Below are 25,879 nucleotides of genomic sequence, written 5' to 3'. Positions count from 1 at the left end.
CAGTGTGATAATAACAACAACAACAACAACAGCGGGTAATAATAATAAAGAGGGGAGAAAGGAAAAGTTGTGTTGTATAAAAATATGAATAAAAGCATCCCACTTTGATACTTTTTTATTTTTACAGAAGTTGGTCACTCCATCTTTTTATTATTATTAAAACTGTATAAAAGTAAAAATTAAACAATAAAAAAAAAAAAAATAAAAAAATAAAAATTAAATTTAAAATTAGAAAAAAAATCTTACCATTTTCCCAAACGGACTTTTTCTGTACTACGTGTACTATTTCCACTACTTGTACTATTTGCACTCTTTCAGCATTCTTGGAATTTTTTCGGTCCAAAGAAAAAATAAAATTAATAAGCGTCAATCACGCTCGCTTTCCTCTTCGTCTCTTTGCATCGACGTATGCAATTTATACTCTCTAACAATCGAAACGCTAACCGTAGCCAAAATAAAACAAACCAAACAAAACAAATAGGTATTTTTTAAGGCGGAGTGATAACATTCCTTCAATGTATCTTTGACAAAATCAGGTGCTATTTTCAAATATTCACTACTATTTGTTGCCTTATCAATGATTTTATACAACTCTTTAGCTGTGTGTTCCTCTCCCTCAAATTCCATCACTCTACTAACCAACAAACTAGATATACTCTTGCGAAATATAGCTGCCCCAATAGAAACACCCAATGTGCTCCCTGTAGATCTAAACATGTAAGAAATCGATGTACAAGTAGCCTGTGCCTCTTTTGGAACAGCAGCAATGATAACCAATAACGTCACTGTGATTAAAACACTCATACCAAACCCTGGCGTAACAAACAGTAGATACTGGCCCAAAACTGAGATTTTTGGCGTTATCAAGTAAATCTTTAAACAACCTAATACACCCCAAATACAAAACAACAATTGAAACCAATAGTACTTACCAGTTTTTCTTATATACAAACCAGCCCCCAAAGAACCAAACGCTGTACTGAAAAAATTTGGCGATAACCTTTTACCGGTTTCTGTTGGTGACAAGTCCAACACAGTAGACCAATATATGGGCAAGTAATACAATAAGGTTATTGAATTCATCATACAGAACCAATTAGCAAAACTAGCACCAAAAACACTCCTATCGGCCAAGTATTTCATCGGCAACACAGGATCACAGCTAACCTTCAACTCAATGTACATAAACAAAATAAAACACACAAAAGACGCACAACATAATCCGATAAATGTATTTGAGCTAAATGCAACTTCCTTGCCCCCAATACTACTGGCAATCATAAAGAACAAAAGAAAACAAACCAAGGTAAGACTACCGTACCAATCAATCTTGCTCAACTTATTCCTGATTCCTGTAGAACTTTTCATGAGTTCCGTTGGCGGTAAATCCATAAATATAATAATAGACAAAGTACTTAACACGCTCAACGGAACTTGCACATAAAAGGCCCATCTCCATCCAAACTTGTCACTTATCCACCCGCCAATTAGACCACCAATTGCAGTACCTAACCCGAAAAAAAAATTGCCCACACCTTGATAGAAAGCACGTGATCTCAATGGGACCAAGTCACTAGTGGTAATTGTTGACATCGAAGTCATACCTCCGCCACCAATACCACTTATAAACCTACCGAGAACTAGCCACCACAACCCGCCACTACGTCCGCAAATCCAACACCCAATACTAAAACAGACATTGCTAAAAATTAGTAACGGCTTACGACCGAAAATGTCGGAAATCTTGCCGTATAGCGGCTGAAACGTTGCGTTCGATAACAAATATGCTGTGGCTATCCATGAACTTCTGGATAATGCATTGAACTCCGAAGATATATGGCCCAATAAGGTCGACACAATAGTAACATCCAAAGAAGCCAAAAATATACCTAAATACATCGACCATAATATGATTTGTACTCTTGTTTTAGATAAACCCACACCGTCGTCCGTAGAAATGATCGATGCAATAGTGTTTTGTTGTGACTTGGTGCTATTAATGGCAGAATACGAGGGTTGCTGTTGCTGGCTTTCTATATATTCTTCCTCTTGCTCCTCTAATTCAGCAGCAACAAAGCCAGGAATATCAGTCGAAACATCCTGAACTATGCTGCTCCTAATTGGTTGGATCAATGGTGTATTTTCTGAGATACTAGCATGTATCACTTCGGTAGATGATGCTGGGGACGTACTGTTAGATTCAGGTGTGCTTTTGCTCATTGAAATGGTATTGATGTTACTATCAACGATAGTTGTTGTAGATAAAAAAGGTGGAGAAGATTCAACTTTTACTTCTTTACGATTTTTATTCCTAGTAAAAGCCTTTAGCTTATTACGTCTATTAGTTTTTGATGATTTTTTCCTACCCATTTGTTTTTATATGTATGTTTTGGATAAAAATTAAAAAAAGGTGCAATTTAATAAAAGATATTGTCACTAATGTATTAAAAATGGAGTTTGTTCGGAGGAAAGACAAAAAAAAAAATAAAAAGAAAACAAAAAACAAGGAAGTAATAGATATATCCTGATTATTAGATATGATAGGTTTGCTAAAAATAAAATGGAATTATCAAATGATATAAAAGTGTGTTTCTTTTTGCCTTTGTTCCCTTCTTGATATTATCGACGTTATCTCAGGAACAAAAACACAGTAATAATGAAATTACCGAGTTGGATGATCTAAAAAAAAAAAATTTTTTTTTTTTCTTTCCTTTTTTAAAATATATCAAGTGAAATTAATTAGATTAATTATCTAAAAGATATATCGTTGTTTTAGAAAATAGGGATGTTAACTGTAGTACTTTCTTTTTTTTGGTTTTAAGTTTTAATCTTTAAGTTTTAATCTAAAAAAAAAAAGAAAAAAAAAACTTATCTATGACTAAAAACTAAAAAAGTAACCGAAACGAAGAAGAAAAAATTTTTTTCTTAGAAGGGGAAAAAAAAAGAAAAGAAAAAAAGAAACTTCTCGGAAAAAAAAAAAAAAAAAAAAAAAAAAAAAAAACTTCTCGGTGAAAAAAAAAATACCGAACCACCGATTAAAAATTTGAACAAAAATAATAATCATAAATTCACTTCAAACTACAAAGCATTTATAACCAATAACTCGGAATCATCATCATAGCAACATATATAAAAAGAAAAATGCAAATGTTGTATAAAAAATTAAAAATACGTATATCAAAGTAAACACCAAAAAAATAATATATATATTATATATACATAAAACCGTTAAATATCCCATTGACTAAAGTCCGGAGTCTCAATGTGGAAAAAGGGCGTATTAATGCCCGTAGCAGGATCATATCCTACTGCTTGTGTTTCAATATCATTATTATTGTCAAAACGTTGCTTTGAATAACTACTATTCACAATATGATAACTAGTGTGTCCGTATATTAAAGATTGATTGGAAAATTCATCATTAATAGTGCCAAATCCAGAGCCTATTAACCCTCTTTTAATCCATGGCGATATTATCCCAGAAAAATGAAATTCAACTTGTCTATCAGCATACCTATTAACTGCATTTCTTAGATCGACCAAAGATTGGATCCCTGTTGCATCTATTTGGTTAACATTAGAAAAATCAAGTGCTAAAACTTTCAGTATCGGCCTATTGTCGTTATCATTTTCACTTTCATAAGGCGTCCCCTCAACCACTTCATCTTCAATTGGCTCTTGCGGTTCATTATACAAGTTATCTTCATCAAAATCCTTGTTGATGTTAGCCTTTTTCCTCCACAATTTACTAAACACTTGAGTGGCGGAATTGGAGACAGAAGCAGCTGAAACGGAATTAGCTGATTTATTTCTACCAAATTTTTTGAAAATTTGAGGTGGGTGCCACTCACCGGGATCATTCCACGGCCGATCATTTGGAGAAGTGTGCTCAACCAACTGACCTCTCCTAGTCAATTTCTTAATACGGTCAAAAATAATATCATACTGTCTAGAACAATTAATGTAAGTCCAACTTTCATTTGGTTTATAAACTATAACACCTGGTGGCGGTGGCATAACTTTAACGTCAGGATTAAGTTCCCTTGTGTATTTAGGATCCAATGGGACCCATTTTGTGTGATAAACCACTCTGTTTCTATTAACAATACTGTAATCATCAAAGTCCTTAGAACCCTTACCACCACTTGATTCACCTTGTTTCGATGTTGATACTTCTTGGTAATTTCCCCCATCTTTTTTTTCAAATTTATCACCACTATTACCGACATTAATTGTTTCTTCAATAATAATATCGCTACCTGTATTAAATCCATTGCTGTCGTCACTATCATTATTGTATTCACCTGAATCCACTTTGATTATTTTTGGATTTAAAACTTCGGCAATTTGAACTCTACCCAAGAATTTCCCAGATGGAAAGGCGACTTTAAATAACAATAGGGCACATGACCAACACATGGCAAAATAAATACCATCTTCAATACTGGCAAAAACAGTGATGAAAACAGTTATAATAAATGCCAAAAAATCCAATGGACTGACTTTCCAGAAATTCCAAGTAACCTTGTAAGAGGCAACCAAACCTGAAACAGCATGAATAATAACAGCAGACAACGTGGCCTTTGGAATGAAATAAAAGGCCTTAGAGAAACAATAAAGAGCTAACAAAACACAAGCACCTGTGAAAACACCACTGAATGGAGTACGCACCTGACATCTAGCTTTCAAAGCAGACCTACTGAAAGAACCGGTGGCAGGGTATGCGTTGAAAAAAGTTCCAACCAAGTTGGCAACACCAATGGCAACCAATTCCTGATCAGGGACAACTTTATAATTATTAATCCTACCAAAAGACTTAGCAATAGAGATGTGCTCTAACAACAAAACAATAACACTTGCAGGTAAGTTGGGTGCGATTTTAGTGGCTAATCCGGGCGGGTACTTCATGACACCGACGTCTTTCAAACCGGCAGGAACCGTACCCAACATTTTAACATTTGTATTTTTATTACTTCTCCAACATCCCCAGGAAATCAAAGTGAAAACAATGATGACCACTGCGTTTCTCACGGTTTGGGCATAAAAAAAGAATTTATCAGCAAAAAACTTTTTTCTACCAGTTAGTTTCAGTTTGGTAATCAACATTGGACCCCAAGTCGAACAAGTAAATTTCCAAAGGTATAAAATAACCAATGGAATCAAGCCAAAGCAAACATTGATGTTAGAATCCGGTAAACACTTTAAAGTGTCTATGATGACCAAGTATGTAGCCTGTCTAGTGTTAACTTTGCTATTATATCCCATTAAAGCAGGAACCTGGCCGGCAACAATGTTCAAGGCAGAACCAGTCATAAATCCAGCAACCGCGTTTAAGGAAATTAATTCGACCAAAAACCCCAACCTTAGCAAACCCAAGCCAAGGGAAATAACACCACATAACATAGACAAAACAGTAGCAATGACAGGTGCTGTTATCTCAGTATCCGCTGGTAATTTCTCTGTAACTCTGGCAATGACCTTGGCTGTTTCCAACGACATAACCGCAACTGGACCAATACAAACATCTTTTGAAGTGGCAAAACAACAGTAGATGAAAGCACCAATAAAACTGGAGTACAACCCGTACTGAGCTGGTAGCGTGGCCACTTGAGCATATGACATGGATTGTGGAACCAAAACACAACCAACAGTAATACCAGCAACCAAATCAGCAACAAACCAAGTAATATTGTAATGAGGCATCCACTTTAATATGGGAAATAGACTTAAAAAGTAGTTACCAACGCTTTTAAATGTCATGTTTGGGGCTATGGTCCTCTCATAGTAGTTTTTAATACTGATTTCGCTTTCTTGATAATCACGCACATATAGATGTTCCGGTATTGAACTACCACCCTGATCTAAATCGTTACTATAATCTGCAGAAGAGGTTTTTGCGTTAGAATGGTTTATAGAGTCGTATTTAAAGGGATTGTTACCATTGTTGTTGCTACTGGAGTTAACACCACTGTTGTTATTTACATGTTTGTCAATATTTTCGTGTTCATTATTCTTGAAAGTTGTATATTCACGTTCCAAGCCTTGTAGCTCGTTCTCAAAATCCGATTCTTGAATAGAATTTAAATCTGTCACATTTCTATCACTTCTACCACCTTCGTGCAAACTGTACTGCTCGCCCTGAGACTCAATATTATTTGAGGACATATTTTATTCTGTGCCAAATTTATCTTTGCTTTCCAGTACGTACGTATGGTATATATATATATATATATAATTGTTTATACTCCTGCTATGTGCTTTGGAATTATGCAAATGGGGGAGAAATAGGAAGGGTGAAAGTTCAAGGGAATAATAAGAAAGACAATTAACATTATTGGTAACTTATATATTGAACATTATTTCCCCCCCTAGTATTTATATTCTTTTAGAATATTTTACAAGAACTAAAAGGGGAAAAGATAAAAGGGAAATCAGATTGTGTAATTAATCATACAAAAATTTGGTCAACTCCGATTAGTTGATGTAATAGGGTGATTGCAACTCATTTTTGTTATTATTATTTCTACTATGTTTCGTAATAAAAAGTAATCACCACCACCACCACCACCACAACGATTTTTCATTTTCATTTTCATTTTCCTTTTTCCTTTTTTTTTCTTTTTAATAATATATTTAAAAACAAAGCAAATTGTAATTCAACAACGGAAAAACAATTAAAAAAAATAAAAAAATAAAAAAAAAAGTGGGTGCTTACACAGTTTTTTAAACGGTTAGAAATCTTTGTGTAATCTGCGTAACTTACGTAATGTGCGTAATCACGTGATATTTGTATTCTTATTTCACGTGTTTTCATTTTATACTTATAAAAACATGCAGACAAACAAAAACAGTAATATTTGTGATAAAAGTGGCGTTGAAGACAAACTAAATTGGATTTATGCTTTAAGATTGTGTATAAAACAAAAAAAAAAAAACAATATCGATAATCATCCTAGCAATGATACTGTTTGAAAATTATTGGAAACCACCAAAACTTTAACGCCATCGCTTTTATCGTTATTGTCATCACGGATGACTTTTAGGAATCTAACGCAATCTTTCATTCCAGAACTATACAACATTGGTGTTACGCCGTCGTGTAAAAACAAATGTTTATTTTCTTTATCAATAAAAACAATGGTGTTTTTGCCATCGTAAAACTTACCATCCAATATTTTACTATGCTCAATGGATAAAATTGGTATTTTATTCCCGTTTGCCACCTCAGTAATCCTTACCCCACTCTTATTTTCACTATAGGTTCCGTCTGGTCTCGATTTTAACTTTTGCAATGCAAAAATCCGATTTTTACTGTTGTCGCAATTGTCGTTATTGTTATCAGTGCCATGTTCCAAATAGAGGTCCAAAATCTGACAACTTTTTAATTTATATATTTTTATTTTTTCGTTTAAAATTTTATTAGCCATTGCACGATATTTCTCCTGGATTGAAAATTTGAAGATCCTATTGATTTCTGGTACCATTTTTTTCTCCATTGTATGCAATGTTTGCGCCATTTGCAATGAGTCACTCTCAGCAGATAACGTGCCAGATACTAGAAATTTCAATACATTTTCCAATTCAATGGGATTCTTTTTGTTATAAATAATGGGCTTATCCTCATCCTCCATATGCAAACACCACATTTTAAGCCAGCCCAAAAATGCATCATGCTGAAGCTTCTCCAGTCTGACTTTTTCAATTGTGTTAACTAAAGTCACCAACAAGTTGCTCACTGCTGATTGTAAATTATTAATAGAACACTCCAATTCTTGGATTTCCCCCCGAAGATACATACGAGACTTTGGAAAAGTCCAGCTTTTCGTACTACCTAATAATTGGTCGGACTCCACTACAACTCTTTCTAGGCAGGAAATCAACATGGAGACAATTAGTGAGAAATCATACATTTCGTTTTTCAATTTTTCCCATTTCTTTATATTTTTATTCCCTAAACTATTAACAAACCAATCTTGTAATTTTGGGTCAACTGACATCCCTGTTAGATATAAATCCAGCAACGCGTCAGCAATATCACCGTCATATGCAGCCAATATTCTTTTTAAAAAGTTTTGGAATGGAACCAACTTTTTCTCTATTAAATATTCTCTCCAAACTTTAGTCCAATACTTTAATAGACAGTTTAATTTATTAATATAACCTATAATGCTAACTAATAAGAAATCCTTAAATATGCAACCTAGATCCACGTCTAGAATCATGCTATCATTGGTATTAGTATTAATACTACCACCAACAATCAAATTGTACCCGTTTAAAATAACGGTTTCATTTTCCTTTATAAAACATCTATCATTCTCATTTTGTGAGACATCAATATCAAGTTGAAAAAAATTGTTAACATTGATTTTAATTTTCCCATTTGTATGTAAGGTTATAAATAAATCAGACTTTATACTTTCCTTATCGTCGAATAGATCATAGTTGTTGAAAAAAGTTGTTCCAAAGGTGCTTGCTAGCGATAAGTAATATAAATCATTTCCAAAAAAATTTGTGCTAACCCTGCTTGCATTAATAGTTAATCCATTTGATATTTTAATATCTTTGTTACTTGTAGAGGCGTTAATAAAGTTGGACGATAACAGGGGAAATGCAGCGTTAGGAACACCACTAAATTCATAAGATAAAAGTGGCATAGATTTAGTTAGACCAGATTGAAGAATACAATTACTGGGTTTTTTAGTATACACAATGTGCCAAAACACTGTTTTGGGTATATCTAGTTCTTGCTTTTCGTTGTCGTCGCCAGTAGCACTGATAGCGATATTATCTTGCAAATTTATGGGTAGTGATATCTGTTTACTTGTCGAGGCATCATAATATAATAAATGGTTTTTACTTAATAAACAGACTTCCATATTATTATTGTTAATGGTACTTCTACTCGATTTGGTTTTATTATCGTGGTTGCAGTTATTTTTCATGATGCAACTGGTGGAAAAGGGACACCATGCATAATCAATTAATAATTCATATAATTTAGGTACTATAATTGTAGAAATCTTTTGTGGACGCTGCTGATCTTTATTAACACTGTTTTTATTTGTGTTATACTTATATACATTCAAATGCAATGAATTATTGGGCAATGTAATGTATATAGATTGATTTCCTTTATAATGATATTTATTGTGTAGTAAGTCAACATCAATTGACCATTTTGTTGACATAATTCTACTGGTGAAGAAAGTGTTAGTTTTCTTGGTTATTTTTTGTTGTTATATTTGAACAGAAATAATTAATTTGTACACAAATCAAAATAAAAATGTAAAAGGGTAAAAAAAAAAAAAAAAATTTATTACCGCCCATCAAAAAGTAAAATGCTTGCACACAAAAAAAAAAAAAAAAAAAAAATTTCAAATGTGTTTTAAACTTTCCAACTATAACAATATTTCCCATAGATTTAACACAAAGGTTGACAATAAAACTGAAAGAAAAAAGACCTTTTTTAACCTACAATATGTTTAAAAAAGAGCCGCAATATAAAGCATTAAGTAATTTACGTAACTCAGATAAGAAAAAGTTAATATCTCAAATAAACAATCCGGAATATAAAATTACCACCTTTAATAACACGTCATCTTCTATAAGTTATGCTTCTTTTGACACGTTCAATAATAACCAATCAGGTATAGTATATACAATTCTAGATAATGAAACCAACAATAACATTCCAATTTGGTTTGAGTTCAAAAAAAATAAGGATATCAATTGGCTCAATTTTCTAAAAGAAAACGTTTTAGTTCCAACAGTTTACACTTGTTGGAATTCACCAGATATTAATTTGGTACCCACTGTGATTACCAATGACTTTGTTTTAGACGAAAAAATTTTAGGTAGTGGTGCCAATCTAATGAACAAAGGATGCTGGGTTTATATATCTCATAGTGATAACCAGACAGAGGAAGACATAGAACAACAAAAGAAAAGATATATTAAGGGCCAAATTGTCGGTGTTTCTTCATACAAGACACCCAAATATATAAAAGCTGTTGGTGTTTTATGCATTGATTATAAAGACTTAATTGACGAAAATAAACCTGATGTAGCAGTGAAAATTATACATTGGTTGGGTGATGGATTATGTAAATCATTCAAGTGTAAAGTAAAACCACCAAGATATATTATTGACTACCATGATGATGAACCTGAAGATGAAAATGAGAATGGAAATGAGAATGTGAACGAGAAGAAGGACAATAATGAAGAAGGTCAGAAAGAATTAGAAGCCAACAATGAAGGTGTTGGTTACAGCATCAAACAGACTAACAAAATTCCTAGCTTTGCTGAAGAAGTGGTATTAAGGCCGGAGGATATTGATGAATTTCTTCAAAGAGCAATGTACTATACATTGACACAAGATAAATTGGAGTTACCTATAACTTCTTCTAATTTTGTATCCAACCACCTAAATGTTAACTTACCAAAGAGAGTTTCACCACAAGATATCAATGTGAAAAAGTCCTCGTTTAAAAAAATCATCAAATTATTGAAACATTGGGAAAAACAAGGCTTTATGAAATTAAAAAGCAAAGGTGGTGATTATATTATTATAAATGTTGCTTCTAAAACTACCAAGCCCGAGTTACTTGCATTTGACCCATATCCCATCAGGGGAAGAATTGTAGCCGATAACAACGCTACGAGTGGCACTGCTAAAAGTGGCGTAAATGAGAGTGTCAGTGCTAAAAAGGATACTGTTAAGACTGCCTTGTTTTATAAACCAACCTCTAATTCCAATATCAAATCTTTTTTACAGAAACAATCCTCCAAAGAATTATATACGCAAGAAGACATTAAAACTATGCTTGATAGATATATTACTGAGAACAATTTAGTTTATTCATCTGACCGTTCTAAAGTTTTATTAGATGATAATTTGTATGGTATTATAAACAGTAGTGACAGTAATGGCAATAAAGAAAGAACAATCCCAAGAAGCCAACTTTTAAATAGAGTAATTAGTAACAACAGTAATAAACATTTGTTGGCGTATTATCAAATTTATAATATAAAAGGGGAAAAACTATTTAACAAACCACAAAGGGGGAATAACGTTCCAAAGGTGCAAATCGTAACAGAGGTAAAAATTGGAAGAAAAATTATTACCAAAGTAATTAAGCATGAATTATATGGAATCGATTCCGTTGAATTAGCCAAAATTTTAAAGGTGAAATGTAATGGGTCTGCTACGATCCAAGAAAATAAGCAATTCAAGTGCAATGAAGTTATAGTACAAGGTTCACATGAATCCATTATTTTGGACATTTTAAATAGTCAGTATGGTTTACCACAGGCCAAATTTATTCAATTGGAGAATAAAACTGGCGGAAAAAGAAAGAAAAAATGATGTAACCAGTATTAGGATTTATGTAATTTTTAATTTTTATATTTTACTTTATTATTATTATTATTGTTATTATTATTATTTCTCTTTCTTTTGTTGCTCTTATTGAAGTTAACGTTAGTCTAAAAATAGTGGTAAAATTGACTGACCATAAAAAGTGGAAATAATATCATTGTAATTTATTTTATAAAAAAGCCGTTGAGATAAATTCTTACCAGCAATGTCCGAAGTTATCGGAAGTACGAATGAAATTATTAAAAATAAAAATCAAAAACTAATATCCGGTTTATACGGAATAAGCACCTTGTTCGGAACCTTCCCAAAAAACTTTTATTTATTTATCAATTAATTTTTTTTTTTTTTTTTTTTTTTTTTTTTTTTTTTTTTTTTCCAATTTTATTTATTTTTTCTTCCATTTTTGTTTTCTTCTTCTTATAACTTTTTTTTCTTTCTTTTATATTGAAGACTTTTTTATCTGTTACGTTATTTTTAAATATTGGTAGCTAATAAAAGAGAAAGAGAGAAAAAAAAAAAGGGTGAAAGTGAATAATAAATACACTGTGAATATATCCACATATATATATCTATATATATACAAATTACTGGGAAATAAAAAAAAAAGAAAAAGGAAAAAAAAAGTTAGATCTAAAATCGACACATATAATAATGATGCTAGGTTTAAGAAGGAGTTTTGGCACATCCACGATTTTGAAAAGTACAGCTGCTGCTGCTGCTACCGCCGTTTCGAACACAACTAGTATGTCTTCTTCATCTAATATATCGATGGGTTCGGTACTTAGTACACCACAAGTTAAATTATCCAAAGATCAGTTAAAGAAAAGAGAACTAAGAAGAGCAACTATAAACAAGAGAAATGCTAGAAAACCAGCTTCTGATAGTCCTGTATATTTACCGTTGCCAATGGCGTTGCGTTACTTACGTGCTGCAGAGGTTGGATTTACGAGAAATCAAACTACGCTAACCATAACAACCTTAGTTGTTAGTGAACGTGGTAATCAACCGTTAAGAGGAAAGATTTTTTTGCCACACTCTTTGTCAGCCAAGGGTGATAGTACCAAGATTATGGTTTTCGTTGGCGATGAAAGCAAAGTAGGATATTACAAGGATGAATTAAATTGTGAAACAGTCGGTGGTTCTAAATTAGTGGAAAGTATTAAAAATGGTTCAATTGATGTATCTAACATTAAAATGGCTTTTGCAACACCCGATATCGCACCAAGTTTAAATAAAGAATTAGGCAGAATTTTGGGGCCAAAGGGGTTGTTACCCACAGCGAAGAGAGGTACTGTTGCTGAAGATTTGACTACATTGATCAGGGAGAGTGTTGGTGCTATGCCATTTCAGCAGAAAAGAAATGTTATCAGTGTTCCCATTGGGAAAGTACAACTTAGTGATTTACAGATTGCTGAAAATATTCTAGCTGCTAGAACAGCTATCATGAAAGCTTTGGGTGAACAAAAAAGTAAAAAGCCTAGTATTTTAGGTCAAACTACTATAAGCAGCACTCACGGCCCGGGCATTGTCATTGACTTTAAATAGTAATAATTCGATGTCCCTGTCTTTTTATTATTGGCTTTGTTTGGGTATTACAATATGAAGCAAGTTTTCACCTGTATATATATATATATACTCTCATATATAATTTTCACTTGAATTAAACAGCATTTTTATTATTAAGGTTGTTTTATTTTTTTTTATATGATTATCCACTTTGGAATCAATTACTCGTGTAAGTAACGTTGTTAAAATTTTAATAAATTTTTTTAATAAAAAAAAAAAAAAAAGAAAAATAAATTGATATATTATAATATTTTATATACACGGTTAAATTTAAAATTAAAAATACTTGACAAAAAAAAAAAATTTTTTTAAAATAAAGAGACTTTCTTACTAATATGTCAAATACCATCTACCTTTAGTCTTTCTTCTCTTCAAAATGTTTTGTCCAGTCTTACTTCTGCATCTAGCCAAAAAACCAATTCTCCTTTTTCTTTTCAAAGTACTTGGTTGAAAAGTGTTACCTCTGCTTTTCCACCTTCTTCCCAATAAACATCCAATATTAGTTAATAAACTAGAAAAGGTAGAAGTACTAGTACCAGTAGTAAAAGTTTCAGGAATAGTGACTGATGATCCCATTTTTTGTAAATGATCAATTGGTGATCGTGTTGAGGTAGTTAACATAGTGGAAAACAACCTAGATGTTGTGTTTATATTAAAAATAGATGTTGTTTGTTGGGATGTTTTTTTACACAAACTAACTGATTTTGATATATTCCTGGTTATAAATGACATTATTCCCCTTGGTTATAGCTTTAATCTTTTTTTTTTATTTTTGCTTAGCCTTTTACGTAAAGCTGGTTAGAGATATCCCTCTCAGTTTGATAAAAAATATATATTACAATAAGGATTTGAATGTTTAAATTGGCTAAAGTATTAAAATAAAAAAAATGTAAAGAATAAAAAAATGATTTGAATTTGGATTGCAAAGCTTGGAAATTTCATGAAAAAAAAAAAAAAAAAAAAAATAAAAATAAAAAAAAAAAAACAGCTCACTTTGCACGGGACTTTAAATGTTAGCATGAGCAAGATTACCTTTAATTACTACCGCTATAAATAAATAAATAATGGTTTGGAATAATGTTTATATAGAATTTACATGCTCGGTTCTAAATTGTATTATATTCTGTTCATTAAGCTGCTTATTTTGAACACTAATTCTCTATGTTCTGTTCTATCAGTTACTAAATAAGTGCCACTATATATTATAGCACCTTTATACAAATTCTTTGATTTTTTACTAATATTATGAGTATCAGATCCCAATATTTCTTGTAGCTCCAATTCAATTTCTGCGGTAATGGCAGGAAATTTATAGGCCAAAATTTCGTATAATTCATTTATTTTACGACGGAAAATGTTTTTAATTCTAACACCAGGAATATCCAATCCTAATGGATTCATTGGAATATAAACTATTGGGCTTAAGTCTAAAGATTTTTCGCTGCCCATATTGAACACTAATGAATTCATTCTTAAAAATAAAAAGTGCTGCAATATATTTCTTATTGTATCATCTCTATGAATTTCATTCAACGTATTTATAGCTGGATATTGTTTTTCAGTTATAAGGGCCATATCGGATTCATTTTGGAAAACTTTTAGATCATCAAAAGTTATAGTATCAAGACCAGTTGAAACGTTACTAGTACGAGATTTCTTAACCTTTTTTACATTCTTGTTATCTTTACGGGGAATAAAATACTCCAGCAGCCATGGTTTGGACGAATAGGTTTGTATCCAGTTTTGTAATTTTTCTAAATTCCTTTTTGACAAGTTGGATGGCGATTTCCACATATCCCTCAAAAATATGTGCGAAGAATTGTTGTTATGCTTGTATTTTTCATTTTTAGTTTCCATGTGTTGGCTGTTATGGATTAAAAAATCATGATCTCTTTCATAGGGCCAATGTGTTACTAAATCATGGATATTTTCAGACCTTAAGATTGCAATGTGAGGCAAATTTCTGGATTTATTTAACCATTGATAATATATAAGCCATAATAATCTACTCTTAAGTTTAGTGCCTTGAGCTGTGGTAATACCACAGTCCAATATTTGATTAATTGCATTTGCAATGGATAATCTTTTCGTGGTTGAGTTAATAATGAAGTTTTCCAGATGATCTAATGTTTTATAGTGGAATTGCGATTCCAATATACACAAGGAATTAAGTACTGTTTCCTTAGTAACAGGAATCATAGATGATAGATGTTTTTAATTGTTTTTTGTTTTATTTTCTGTGTGAGTTGCTGGCAAATGGAAAGAATTTGATTTGAATTTTTATTTTTTTTTTTTCTTCTTTTTTTTTTTCTTTTTTGTTGGTAGCAAGCAGCATGCCGTACAGAATGACATTTTGTATGTTATTTTATAAGCAACGCGTCAGTTTTTTTCATATCAAAAAAGAAAAAAAAAAAAAAAAAAAAAATTTACTTTTGAAGCATTTTTTATTTTTTCTTCCTTTCTAAGAAATTTTTGTGTATTTTTTTATTTTTTTTTGGTGTTTGTCGTTTTTAATTGTTTTGTTTTAAGAGTTGGTTTACCTTTCTTTTGTTAACATTTCTATCTATTAGTTTAATCATTCACAAAGACCCATTTTCTTTTTTTTTTTTTAGTGGATGATAAATCTAAAATTAAAGTATTCCATAGAGAGAGATATATATACTAAAAACAACAGCATATTATTTTTCTCTACTACTTTGTTGTTTATTAGTGATTTTTTATCAACAGTCTTACAGTATATACTAATGCCAGAAAGTAATAAGAATAACAATACTTCAACTTTTAATAATATCATGACCGGTGGCTTACTACCCAACACAGACAGTTTAGTGGATGAAAATAAAGATACAAACATTGAATTGAAATTACACTCAAGTGGTATTGCGGGAATGGCTTCTAATAACAAAATTCTGACCAATGTTTCTGCCAATAATGCTACCACCATCAATGCTACAAATAACCCCGAGTCTGGGATTAATATTTTAGATGCGAGAAAACCTTTGGCCAATAAAGACAGTAATAGAAGTAATAGTTTGATGCTGCTAAGGAAAAAAATACAACAACAACCATTACAAGAAATACAAAGTACAAACACTTCTAATATTGGTTCAAATAATAATGTCAAGAAACCCAAATCAAATGTCAAAGTTACACATACAGGCAGTTTTAGTAACAATGCTTTTTTGAGAAAAAACATGCCAAGCACTCTAACTAGAAAGAAAAGTTTAGTTCTAAAAGACACAGAAGAAGGATCGGATACCAATGCTCATCATGTTGACAATATTAATAACAATAATAATAACTTTACAAACTTGCGAAGCTTGTTGGCTAAAACTGAAACAGATAACGAAGATCAGATGCATGCTACCAATGTCAAAGATAGCGCTAATAATCTGGCTCACTTACTGCGAGGACTAAAAGAAGAAAATAGCAATATAAGGAGGGTAAATGATACAGATAATGTATCGCCTATTACCAAGGAAAACACCAATCATAGCGAAGACAGTGATTATGATAGTGAGATCGAATTTGTGCCACAAAAACAAGAACCTATGAAAGATTTTATTCATTCTTTTGACGAATCTAACACCAAAAAATTAAACACTTTTTCTTCACCTTTTTCAACTTTAATAGATTCTGGTACTGTTGGTTTCTCTTCTTCTGGACCTCATAGTACTGATAAAAGTGATAATTTCAAATTGTTACCCATTAATGTTGATATTAGTTCAAGTTCAGATCTTGAAAACAGCACGGACACTATATTTACAAATAATAATAACAATAATGGTGCCATCAATAGTACTAACAGTGTCAGCATTGAAAACAATAACAACAATAATGACGGACTTGCATCTTTAGATTTGGAAATACCGGAATATGATGGAAACGGCTTAACTAATGAAGAACTGGACTCTTTGTTTTAGCAAATAAATTTATTTATTTATTTATTTATCTATCTATATATACATTTGTAACTGTACAACGTACTTTATTTTTTTTAATAAAAAAAAAAAAAAAAAAAAAAAAAAACATTAAAATAGTACTAATAATTATTTACACTTATATGCTCTATTTACAAAGGGTATATACATATATATATGTATTTACGTTGATAGAATGAATGAATTATATGATAATATACGTATTTTTAATACTTTTTTTTTTTTTTTTTTTGCCCTTCACTTTATAGTAAGAAAGCAAAAACGATACAATGAACTTCTTTTACTGAGTTGTGCATGTGTTACCTGCATGTTCCTCATTATCTTCAGTGTAAAAAAAACCATTATTATTATTGTTACTATTATTATGTTCAAAAAAATCATTTTTTTGATCTTCTTTTTGAGCTTTTCCTTTTTCCTCATCTAGACTAAAGTTATCAATAATTTCGTAATCGGTTACTAATTGCGAATTAATATTCTTAACACTGTCACGATTATCCGGTAAACCTTTAGTGCTTGGCAAAATACTTTTTAATGCTTGAATCTCAGCCACTTCATTGAACCAATAATCAGATGGAAACTCTACATCAATTTGTACATATAAATCACCAAAATTTTGGCCATCATCAATGGGCCAACCTTCTCCGTTAATTACAATGCATGTATTAGGTCTTAAAACTTTCCCTTTTCTAGTGTTGATTTTCAAAATACGACCATCAAAAGTTTCTATCAAAAATTTATTTTCTAACCCACATAATGCCTCCACCAAGGATATCTTACATCTAGTATACAGATTATTGTTTACTCTTGTGATAATATTTGCGCCCTTAACACTACTGCTGTTATCCTCATTTATTTCAAAAATTAAATCACCAGTTTTGCCACAATCTATTAATTCATCTGCTTTGCCACTTAACCTAACGATGTCGCCAGCTTTCATGCCTCTTTTAATAGGAACAATAATATCCATTTCTTCTTGCATGTATCCAACTTTATCTTTACAACAATCTGTGCACCAAGCTTTAGTTGGGATTCTAATACCTAATCCTAAACAATGGGAACAAGGCTCTTGATAAGTATAGGCAGGAAAGCTATTTTGATTGATTTTCATTGTACAACCATCACCTTTACAATGTACACATTTTTTATACTCTTTCTTTGCCCTTATTAAACTTTCCACAAACCTAGTTGTTAATTTATACCCTTTACAGTTTTTACAAACTATATATCTCTTCAATCTAAATTTCAAAGTTTTACCTAGATATAAGGTTTGTGTGGATAGTTTCAATTTTTCATATACTTCAGGGGAAGACTTATTCTTTTGTGGGGGTTTCACAAAGTCTTCAGCTTTGATTGGATATTTTTTCATTGATCTTTGATGGAACTGGTTATTATTCATGGTAAAAAAATTCATGAAATCATCTTCGTTGAAAAATTGATATTCCCTATTAGCACCGTTACTATAATAATCGTTGGCACTAGATCTAGTGTCATATTGATACCTTTTATCATCATCTTTTAAAACTTCGTACGCTTCTGAGATTTTTTTAAATATTGTTTCATGCTTAATTCTTAATGATTCGTCTGTACATTTATCGGGATGATATTTTAATGCCAATTTTCGATAACTCCGTTTAATTTCTTCGGTAGTAGCATCTGAAGAACATTCTAAAATGGCATAATAATCTTCTTCATCTTCTTCTCTTTCCATATTAAAGGCCATTGTTATCGTTGGTGTTATTTCTATATACTGGATAGATATAAAAAAATATGGATGAGAGTAATTTTTTCTTTTTAATGAGAAAATGTCTTAGAATGAGGGCGGTTATAATAGTTTATGGCGGGGGGGATAAAAGAGAAAGAAAAGAAAAGAAAAGAAAAGATTGTTGTTATGATGAAAATTTGCCATCAAACGAAAGAAAGAAAGAGACGGGGTTTGAATACCGAGAGCGAGTAAGTGCGAAGATATTTGCTTATTTATTTATTTAACGGAATAGACTTAAAAAATGATTCCCAAAAAAAAACGAATAATTTCTATTTAGATAGGTTTGAATTACCAATTTGGTATTATTTGTTACTATTTGTCACAAACGCGGTTGATTTATTTTGTATAATTATCAAAAAACGCTGTTTAATTACCGCCTTGCCTTTTTTTTTTTTCCATTTTTTCCAACACAAAAAAAAAATTCAAATTTATAACATCAACATTTAATTCAAACTGTGTTTATAATATATATATAAATAACCGTTGCCATTTTTTAAATTCCATTCCATTTAATTTTTCTTTTTTTTTTTTTTCGACTTTCTTCTTCCCTTTATCCGGAAACAGTTATTAACACTTGTATCAATTTGTATACTCAACAGGTAATATACTCTCCTTTTTAAATTCATATTATAAAACTTTACCCTAAGAATCAACTATTCTATCTCATCACACGTCACTGACTCAAGATTTAATAATCCGGTGTTGTTATTTTCATTAATTTGTACACTGGGGTTGAACATACACGATTATTATTATTATTATTATTATTATTATTATTATATAAAATAAAAACATCACCTCCTTTCCTAAGAAAAAAAACAAAAAAAAAAAACGAATAAATAAATAAATAATTAATTAATTAAAACTTCCCTATTTGTTCTATTTACAGAAAGTGCCGTTATTTTATTGCTCATTATTAAAAACTATTCGACATAAACTCATTCTAAGAGTCATAACCGCAGAAAGATCATTCAAAAAAATAAAACAGAATTAAAAAAAATTAAAAACGAGGAAAAAACAAAAAAAAATTACCGAAAAACAATAATATTGAGAAAAAAAGTTAACGAACAATTATAAACACTTATACTATCTCTTTTTTTTTACTCTGAATAAATTATTTTCATTGTTATCTCCCCCCCTATACACACACATATATATATATTAGCTAATTGCTATTTCTTTTCGATAAAAGTTCCAAAGTTTTCTTTATTAATTATTTATTTCACTATGTCTTTCAACATGTTATCCACATTAAGGTCTAATAGATCAATTATAACTCAAATATCCTTAAACATGGCTAGATCATTAACTTCTACCACTACTTTAAGATTATCTACTAAAGCCCCAATTGGCACCAGATTATGCATAGAAGATGTCAATGAAAATGTTTTAAAAGCCAAGTATGCTGTTAGAGGCCCAATACCTCAAAGAGCCGAAGAATTAAAGGCTGAATTATCTCGTTCTGATAATAAATTACCATTCAAGGAAATTATTAATGCCAATATAGGTAATCCCCAACAATTGGGTCAAAAACCGTTGACTTTTTACAGAGAAGTATTGAGCTTGTTACAATACCCTGAACTGATCAAAACCAAAGCCGAATATGTTAAGAAGGTTTTTTCTCAAGATTCTATCGAAAGAGCCGAAAGCTTGTTAAGGCAAGTTGGTTCGAGTGTGGGTGCCTATTCTAGTTCGCAAGGTGTACAAGGTTTCCGTGAAACTGTTGCAGAATTTATTACCAAGAGAGATGGTGAAAAAGCCTACGCTGATGATATATTTTTAACTGGTGGTGCTTCAGCTGCTGTTACTTATATTCTAGATATACTCTGCAAAAACGATAAAAGTGGTGTTTTGATCCCAATACCACAATATCCGTTATACACTGCAACATTAGCTTTGAACAACGCTCACGCTTTGCCATATTATTTGAACGAAGAAGATGGTTGGTCTTTGGATGTTGAAGAATTAGAAAACGTTATTTTGGATTCTATCAACAAGGGTATTAAGCCAACTTGCCTGGTTGTTATTAATCCAGGTAACCCAACTGGTGCTGTTCTAAAGCCAGAAATTATGGAAAATATTATTTTATTGGCTGCTAAATACGGGTTGGTGATTATTAGTGATGAAGTCTACCAAGAAAATGTCTTTTTTGGCAAGTTCCACTCAATGAAACAAGTCTTACGTCAACTGCAAAAAAAGACAAAACAGAATGCTTACGACCACGTTCAATTGGCCTCATTGCACTCTACTTCCAAAGGTGTTTCTGGTGAATGTGGGCAAAGAGGTGGATATATGGAGTTAGTTGGCTTTTCTGATGAGATTAAGCAAGTTTTTTTGAAGTTATCATCTATTTCATTATGTCCTGTTGTTACTGGTCAAGCTTTGGTTGATTTAATGGTTTCTCCACCCAAAAAGGGGGATTTATCCTACGAAAATGATCAAAAAGAGCGTGCTGATATATACAATGCTTTGAAGACTCGTAGTTCTAAACTATGGGAAACTTTTAACAATTTAGAAGGGATTAGTTGTCAAAGACCTGAGGGTGCTATGTATTTATTTCCTAAAATCGATATCCCACCTAAAGCTATCAAGGCTGCACATGATTTGAACATGACTCCAGATGAATTTTATTGTAAAGAATTATTGGAAAACACCGGTATTTGTACTGTTCCTGGTAGTGGGTTTGGTCAAGTCCCAAACACTTATCACTTAAGAACTACTTTCTTAGCTCCAGGTACAGAATGGATTAAGAGCTGGGAAACATTCCATAAAAATTTTTATAACAAATACAGAGATTGATCAGATATTTTATTTATATAAAATAAAAGAGAGAAAGAAAAAAAAAAAAAGGATGAATAATTGAGGACTGGTCTCCTTTACCGTTACTTTTTCTTTTTTAACTTTAGTATATGTATATTATAACTATTACTACAATTTTTTTTTTTTTTTTTTTTACATTTATTTTAATTTATCTTTTATACAACTTTTATAATGGTAAACATCATGACATAATTATGACAATAATGATTGTACACATACGAGAAAGTTTCAATTTATAGATGCAGGAAAAAAAAAAAAAAAAAAAAAAAGTGACATATCCGAATTCAATCATCATCATCATCATCATCATCATCTTCTTTTTTTCTTTGACGGGGCTTGTGATTCATCATCATTAATATCATTAGAATTTACAATTTCATTGGCAGTTCCGTCCGTTCTTTCAGAATTGATATCCTGTTCAGGTGGGCTATAATAAAGCATAGTGGATTCACCAACCCCTACAAAATCGTTTTCCTCTTCATCATAAGCAATCATAGTCCCGTCAGGTTCTTTATAATACATACCTGTAGTGCCGCTGAACTTCTCTATACAATTTGCTGGCAATGCATCCAAAATTCTTTTCTTTTTATTATCATATTGCTCATTTCTAGATCCAGAGCTGTTTTTAGTGGAAACCTCCAGCAATACCTTCTTAGGACTACCGTTAACCGTTTCTAAATATTTAATGTTATACTGGTGTACTAGCATTAATATATGGCCCCAATCATTCAAACATGCTTCTTTTTCACCCTTTAATAATTCTTTAAACTTTTTGATACCGGACTTATGGAAGTTTTTTAAGTCACCACCGCCACAACCAACCTTTAATCCATACATTTCGCACGTATGTTTCACCAGGTCTTCCAAAAATTGAAACTCAATGGTGGTACTCTCAATGTAAATAGGTACATTATAACATGATATCAACAGAAAACTTTTCAATGGCTGCAAAATCTCTCCCAACGTAATATCTTCCAAAGGATAGACCCAAACGTACCTTGACCGATAATCTCTAAAGTATAAAACATATTTGTATTTGTCTTCCACAGTACCGTGTTTATTTTTTTTATCATTAAATATTTTAAAAACTTCCATATGGATCCTTTCAAATGGTAATAAATTGGAAGAAGCCTTAAAACGTGGTCTTTTAAATGGGCCCAACTTCAAGCTGGGATTACATTTTGAACAAAAGTTTCTTGCACGACGGCATATATCTCTTGATGCATTGCTGTAATATTTTCGTAAATAACGATACATTCCGTCTGCACTCAAATGATGATTTAACAGATGTGATTGCATCAAGGCATCAAATAAATACTTGGGCGGTAAATATTCCAAGTTAGTTTTTGTCTCAATTAATGCCAATTTCCCATCGGCAGATCCATCATCAATTCTTTTAAGTTCATACCTATTTTTTAAAACTAAATGTTTTATACCACTATTTTTTTTTGTCACTTCCCCTTCACTATTATGAACTAATGTATCGGGTGTTAGATTGTTATCCAAAAATAAATCATATTGTGTTTGTGTTGGCCTACCCCTTACGGATTCCAAACATTTTATTGTGTCAGCAACACCCAGAGTAATCATAGCTAAATCAAGATCTTGTTCCTTTGCTAGTTTAATGCAACCTAAATTATTGATAAAATCTTCTTCGTTATCATAAACCTTTTTGTAATTAGTAGGTAATCTGGGTATTCTATAATCGTGTACTAGACTGCCATCATCGTCAGTATATTTGATGGGTCTGTTGTAAATTACTTTATCTGAAATATTAGCACTCGAGGCAGTTGTCATATCTTGATTTATCCAATATATATGATACTTAGTTTACTTTAATTTAATTTTAGCTTTACATTTGCTGCTTAAAGGAATATTCTACAAATTTGCTGTAATTGTTTATTATAATTCAACATGATATAAACGCAGGATAAACAAACTGCGAAAAAAAAAAAAAAAAAAAAAAAAAAAACTTTTTTGTTTTCATTTTTGTTATTTTTTCTTTCCGAATTGTGCTCCAAAAGTTATAAAATCCAAAGGAAATTCAAAATGAACTATAGCAAGGCATCAAAATAATAAAAACTAATTCTATAGTAATTATAATATATATATATAATAACAATACACACACACACACCAAATATAATTTACTCTTGTTTATTAATATTGCTTTTATGTTCTATCTTATTAAGTGTTTCATTACAATCAGAAAGCGCAACCATTAACCATGGTGTATACCAACCAATACAAATAACAAACCAAGTAAAACAACCTAGATCTTTCCATGCTTCTACTAATTGACAGAAAATATTCCATTGCAATGTATTTTTTATTAAACTGGTAGCAATAAAAGTAGAGATAAATGGATTGGATATAATCAAAAATACTTTATTTTTTAAAATCGAATTTGAACTAACTAATAAAGTCATGGGAAATGCTAAAATACTAATAACATAGGATAACGAAAAATTCAAAACCAATAAGGAAGTCAATACAACACTAAAAAATAGATACGCAAAACATTTTAATCTATAACCCAATTCAGGCTTAATTATCAATTTGGTTAGACTCTTTAAATTTGACAAAAATAACTGAGAACCTAGTAATACAGATGTCATCAAAACATTATATGTATGTTCATTACCTCTATTACATATAACCAGAGAAAATCCCCTACTTAGAACAAATGTAAAAATCAAACAACATCCCAATAATAACAAAGCTTGGATGTTATGGGTCGAGGACATTGGTAGCGACGAGAATTCATTATTCACAATCGCATTCAACGATGCTAATGCATACGAAATTGAAATGAATATGGCAGCTGGTAAGTAACTAGCAATCGAGATAAACCATTTAGGTGCCAATAATATATAGAAGAAAAAGGATTGATGAAATTTTTCTAGCAAGTTATTAACAGATCTGAACGAGGCTTCAACAATTCTACCAAATGTGGTAACGTCCGCTGGCCCCTTATCACCTTTAGCTTTTACAGTTACTGATTGTATTCTCCAACCACTAAAACATTCATGCCCCATTATTGGTTCTCCTACCCCCGCCAAGGCCATCTTCTCGACGCCTAATAACAAGGTTTCCAATCTTGCTTGGAAATCTCTTGCTTGGAAATTCTTGATACCGTTCAATGATACTTTTAAACCTTCGTGTTCAATAACGGAAACTGCAACATTAACTAAATCTAAGTTAGGTAAATCTCCATTTAGCCCAGTATAATAAAGCTCTATGAAATCTATATAATCACTAGTACCTGGATAATCTAACACAATGCTGGCTTCAATTGAGCCACCAGTTAGATCCAACGAAGTGTGATAAGCTTCCACCCAATTTCTCAACGCAACATTACTATTATCACTTAATACTAAGATGATATTCTTGGACCAAACGGGCCACCTTGAAAAAAACCTTAAAAGAGCAATTGCTACCGAAACACCACTTGTGTTTAAATCTCCCTCCGAATTTTGCCAGGGAGCAGCTAAAACCATTGCTTCAGTACCATCACCTCGTTGAGCGTTTAATATACCATACAATGTATCACCATAACGGGAATTGTGATGAATTGCAGTTTTAACACCAACTATATCGTTTAACCAGTCAGATACAACAGTGTTTCTTATATCTGTATCATTAATTATTTTAGTAATTTCAGATCTATATCCTCTTACTATGTTCCATTCGGTTTCTCTAAAATAACTATAAGCTTGGTTTGGCATTAGTGCATTTTCACTAAAATAGGTGTTTCTAAAATTACCTTCCGCTGGTAAATAAACACATAGCCATAATATACCAACGATTGTGAAGAGCTTTGATAGTTTTGGTAATGATGTTATGGCTTTTGTTATTAGACCTGAATTGGCAGCTCGCCTATGTAGTTTTTCCAATAGTGACATTTTCTAAGTGAAGGGAAAGAAAGTTCACAATTTTGTAGTTATCGTTTCAATGACTTTTGTTTAGATTTTTTCAGTTATTTGAGAATGAATATTCAGACTGTATGTATATATAAGTTTTCTGTTTTCTGATTTTATTTTTTTTTAATTTTACTTTTTTTTAGAATGAAAAACAGTAAAGATGGTTAAATTGATTGGTTATTTTCTTTCTTTTTGGCCAGTTTATATTGGAAAAAAAAAAAAGACCAATAATAATAATAATTATAATTTGTAAAAATACCCTTTTCGGATATAATCGGAATACTGTGCTTTCGGACAATGCTTTAAAAAATGATAATTTAGGGACTTTTTTTCTTTTTCTTTTTCTTTTTCTTTTTCTTTTTCTTTTTCTTTTAATAATAAAACAAAAACAGCTTATTTTCTCTCCTATATTTAACTTATATTCCCCATTGCTGTAAAAAGAAAAAAAATATGATTAAAAATAAAAATAACTAAATAAACTTCA

The 25,879-nt window shown here is 31.3% G+C and overlaps 12 protein-coding genes across 12 annotated transcripts; 4 read left to right on the top strand and 8 right to left on the bottom strand.

The window, feature by feature from the left end:
- Nucleotides 1-366: 366 nt before the first annotated feature.
- On the bottom strand, nucleotides 367-2,370 carry VBA4 (Vba4p; the record flags this gene model as incomplete). The annotated part of the gene is made up of 1 exon (XM_046080524.1): nucleotides 367-2,370. The coding sequence occupies one exon, from the start codon at nucleotides 2,368-2,370 to the stop codon at nucleotides 367-369; it is 2,004 nt and encodes a 667-aa protein (XP_045935857.1).
- Nucleotides 2,371-3,228: 858 nt separating this feature from the next.
- Nucleotides 3,229-6,165, bottom strand: SUL2 (sulfate permease; the record flags this gene model as incomplete). The annotated part of the gene is made up of 1 exon (XM_046080523.1): nucleotides 3,229-6,165. The coding sequence occupies one exon, from the start codon at nucleotides 6,163-6,165 to the stop codon at nucleotides 3,229-3,231; it is 2,937 nt and encodes a 978-aa protein (XP_045935856.1).
- Nucleotides 6,166-6,947: 782 nt separating this feature from the next.
- On the bottom strand, nucleotides 6,948-9,191 carry APC4 (anaphase promoting complex subunit 4; the record flags this gene model as incomplete). Its single annotated transcript, XM_046080522.1, has 1 exon — nucleotides 6,948-9,191. The coding sequence occupies one exon, from the start codon at nucleotides 9,189-9,191 to the stop codon at nucleotides 6,948-6,950; it is 2,244 nt and encodes a 747-aa protein (XP_045935855.1).
- Nucleotides 9,192-9,481: 290 nt separating this feature from the next.
- Nucleotides 9,482-11,371, top strand: TMA64 (Tma64p; the record flags this gene model as incomplete). Its single annotated transcript, XM_046080521.1, has 1 exon — nucleotides 9,482-11,371. One exon carries the CDS (start codon nucleotides 9,482-9,484, stop codon nucleotides 11,369-11,371), a length of 1,890 nt encoding a protein of 629 aa, XP_045935854.1.
- A 663-nt stretch (nucleotides 11,372-12,034) lies between these two features.
- On the top strand, nucleotides 12,035-12,928 carry MRPL1 (mitochondrial 54S ribosomal protein uL1m; the record flags this gene model as incomplete). The annotated part of the gene is made up of 1 exon (XM_046080520.1): nucleotides 12,035-12,928. One exon carries the CDS (start codon nucleotides 12,035-12,037, stop codon nucleotides 12,926-12,928), a length of 894 nt encoding a protein of 297 aa, XP_045935853.1.
- A 351-nt stretch (nucleotides 12,929-13,279) lies between these two features.
- MRX14 (mitochondrial 54S ribosomal protein bL34m) lies at nucleotides 13,280-13,570 on the bottom strand (the record flags this gene model as incomplete). The annotated part of the gene is made up of 1 exon (XM_046080519.1): nucleotides 13,280-13,570. One exon carries the CDS (start codon nucleotides 13,568-13,570, stop codon nucleotides 13,280-13,282), a length of 291 nt encoding a protein of 96 aa, XP_045935852.1.
- A 495-nt stretch (nucleotides 13,571-14,065) lies between these two features.
- On the bottom strand, nucleotides 14,066-15,148 carry GEP5 (Gep5p; the record flags this gene model as incomplete). Its single annotated transcript, XM_046080518.1, has 1 exon — nucleotides 14,066-15,148. The coding sequence occupies one exon, from the start codon at nucleotides 15,146-15,148 to the stop codon at nucleotides 14,066-14,068; it is 1,083 nt and encodes a 360-aa protein (XP_045935851.1).
- Nucleotides 15,149-15,693: 545 nt separating this feature from the next.
- Nucleotides 15,694-16,872, top strand: PDS1 (securin; the record flags this gene model as incomplete). Its single annotated transcript, XM_046080517.1, has 1 exon — nucleotides 15,694-16,872. The coding sequence occupies one exon, from the start codon at nucleotides 15,694-15,696 to the stop codon at nucleotides 16,870-16,872; it is 1,179 nt and encodes a 392-aa protein (XP_045935850.1).
- Nucleotides 16,873-17,170: 298 nt separating this feature from the next.
- XDJ1 (Xdj1p) lies at nucleotides 17,171-18,610 on the bottom strand (the record flags this gene model as incomplete). The annotated part of the gene is made up of 1 exon (XM_046080516.1): nucleotides 17,171-18,610. The coding sequence occupies one exon, from the start codon at nucleotides 18,608-18,610 to the stop codon at nucleotides 17,171-17,173; it is 1,440 nt and encodes a 479-aa protein (XP_045935849.1).
- A 1,269-nt stretch (nucleotides 18,611-19,879) lies between these two features.
- On the top strand, nucleotides 19,880-21,451 carry SCDLUD_001699 (uncharacterized protein; the record flags this gene model as incomplete). Its single annotated transcript, XM_046080515.1, has 1 exon — nucleotides 19,880-21,451. The coding sequence occupies one exon, from the start codon at nucleotides 19,880-19,882 to the stop codon at nucleotides 21,449-21,451; it is 1,572 nt and encodes a 523-aa protein (XP_045935848.1).
- Nucleotides 21,452-21,781: 330 nt separating this feature from the next.
- Nucleotides 21,782-23,269, bottom strand: FOB1 (replication fork barrier binding protein FOB1; the record flags this gene model as incomplete). Its single annotated transcript, XM_046080514.1, has 1 exon — nucleotides 21,782-23,269. One exon carries the CDS (start codon nucleotides 23,267-23,269, stop codon nucleotides 21,782-21,784), a length of 1,488 nt encoding a protein of 495 aa, XP_045935847.1.
- A 350-nt stretch (nucleotides 23,270-23,619) lies between these two features.
- Nucleotides 23,620-25,377, bottom strand: GAA1 (GPI-anchor transamidase subunit GAA1; the record flags this gene model as incomplete). The annotated part of the gene is made up of 1 exon (XM_046080513.1): nucleotides 23,620-25,377. One exon carries the CDS (start codon nucleotides 25,375-25,377, stop codon nucleotides 23,620-23,622), a length of 1,758 nt encoding a protein of 585 aa, XP_045935846.1.
- Nucleotides 25,378-25,879: the final 502 nt, after the last annotated feature.

This window comes from Saccharomycodes ludwigii, chromosome II, assembly GCF_020623625.1.
Source record: "Saccharomycodes ludwigii strain NBRC 1722 chromosome II, whole genome shotgun sequence".
Lineage (NCBI taxonomy): Eukaryota > Fungi > Ascomycota > Saccharomycetes > Saccharomycodales > Saccharomycodaceae > Saccharomycodes > Saccharomycodes ludwigii.
This window is presented reverse-complemented; position numbering and strand designations above follow the sequence as displayed.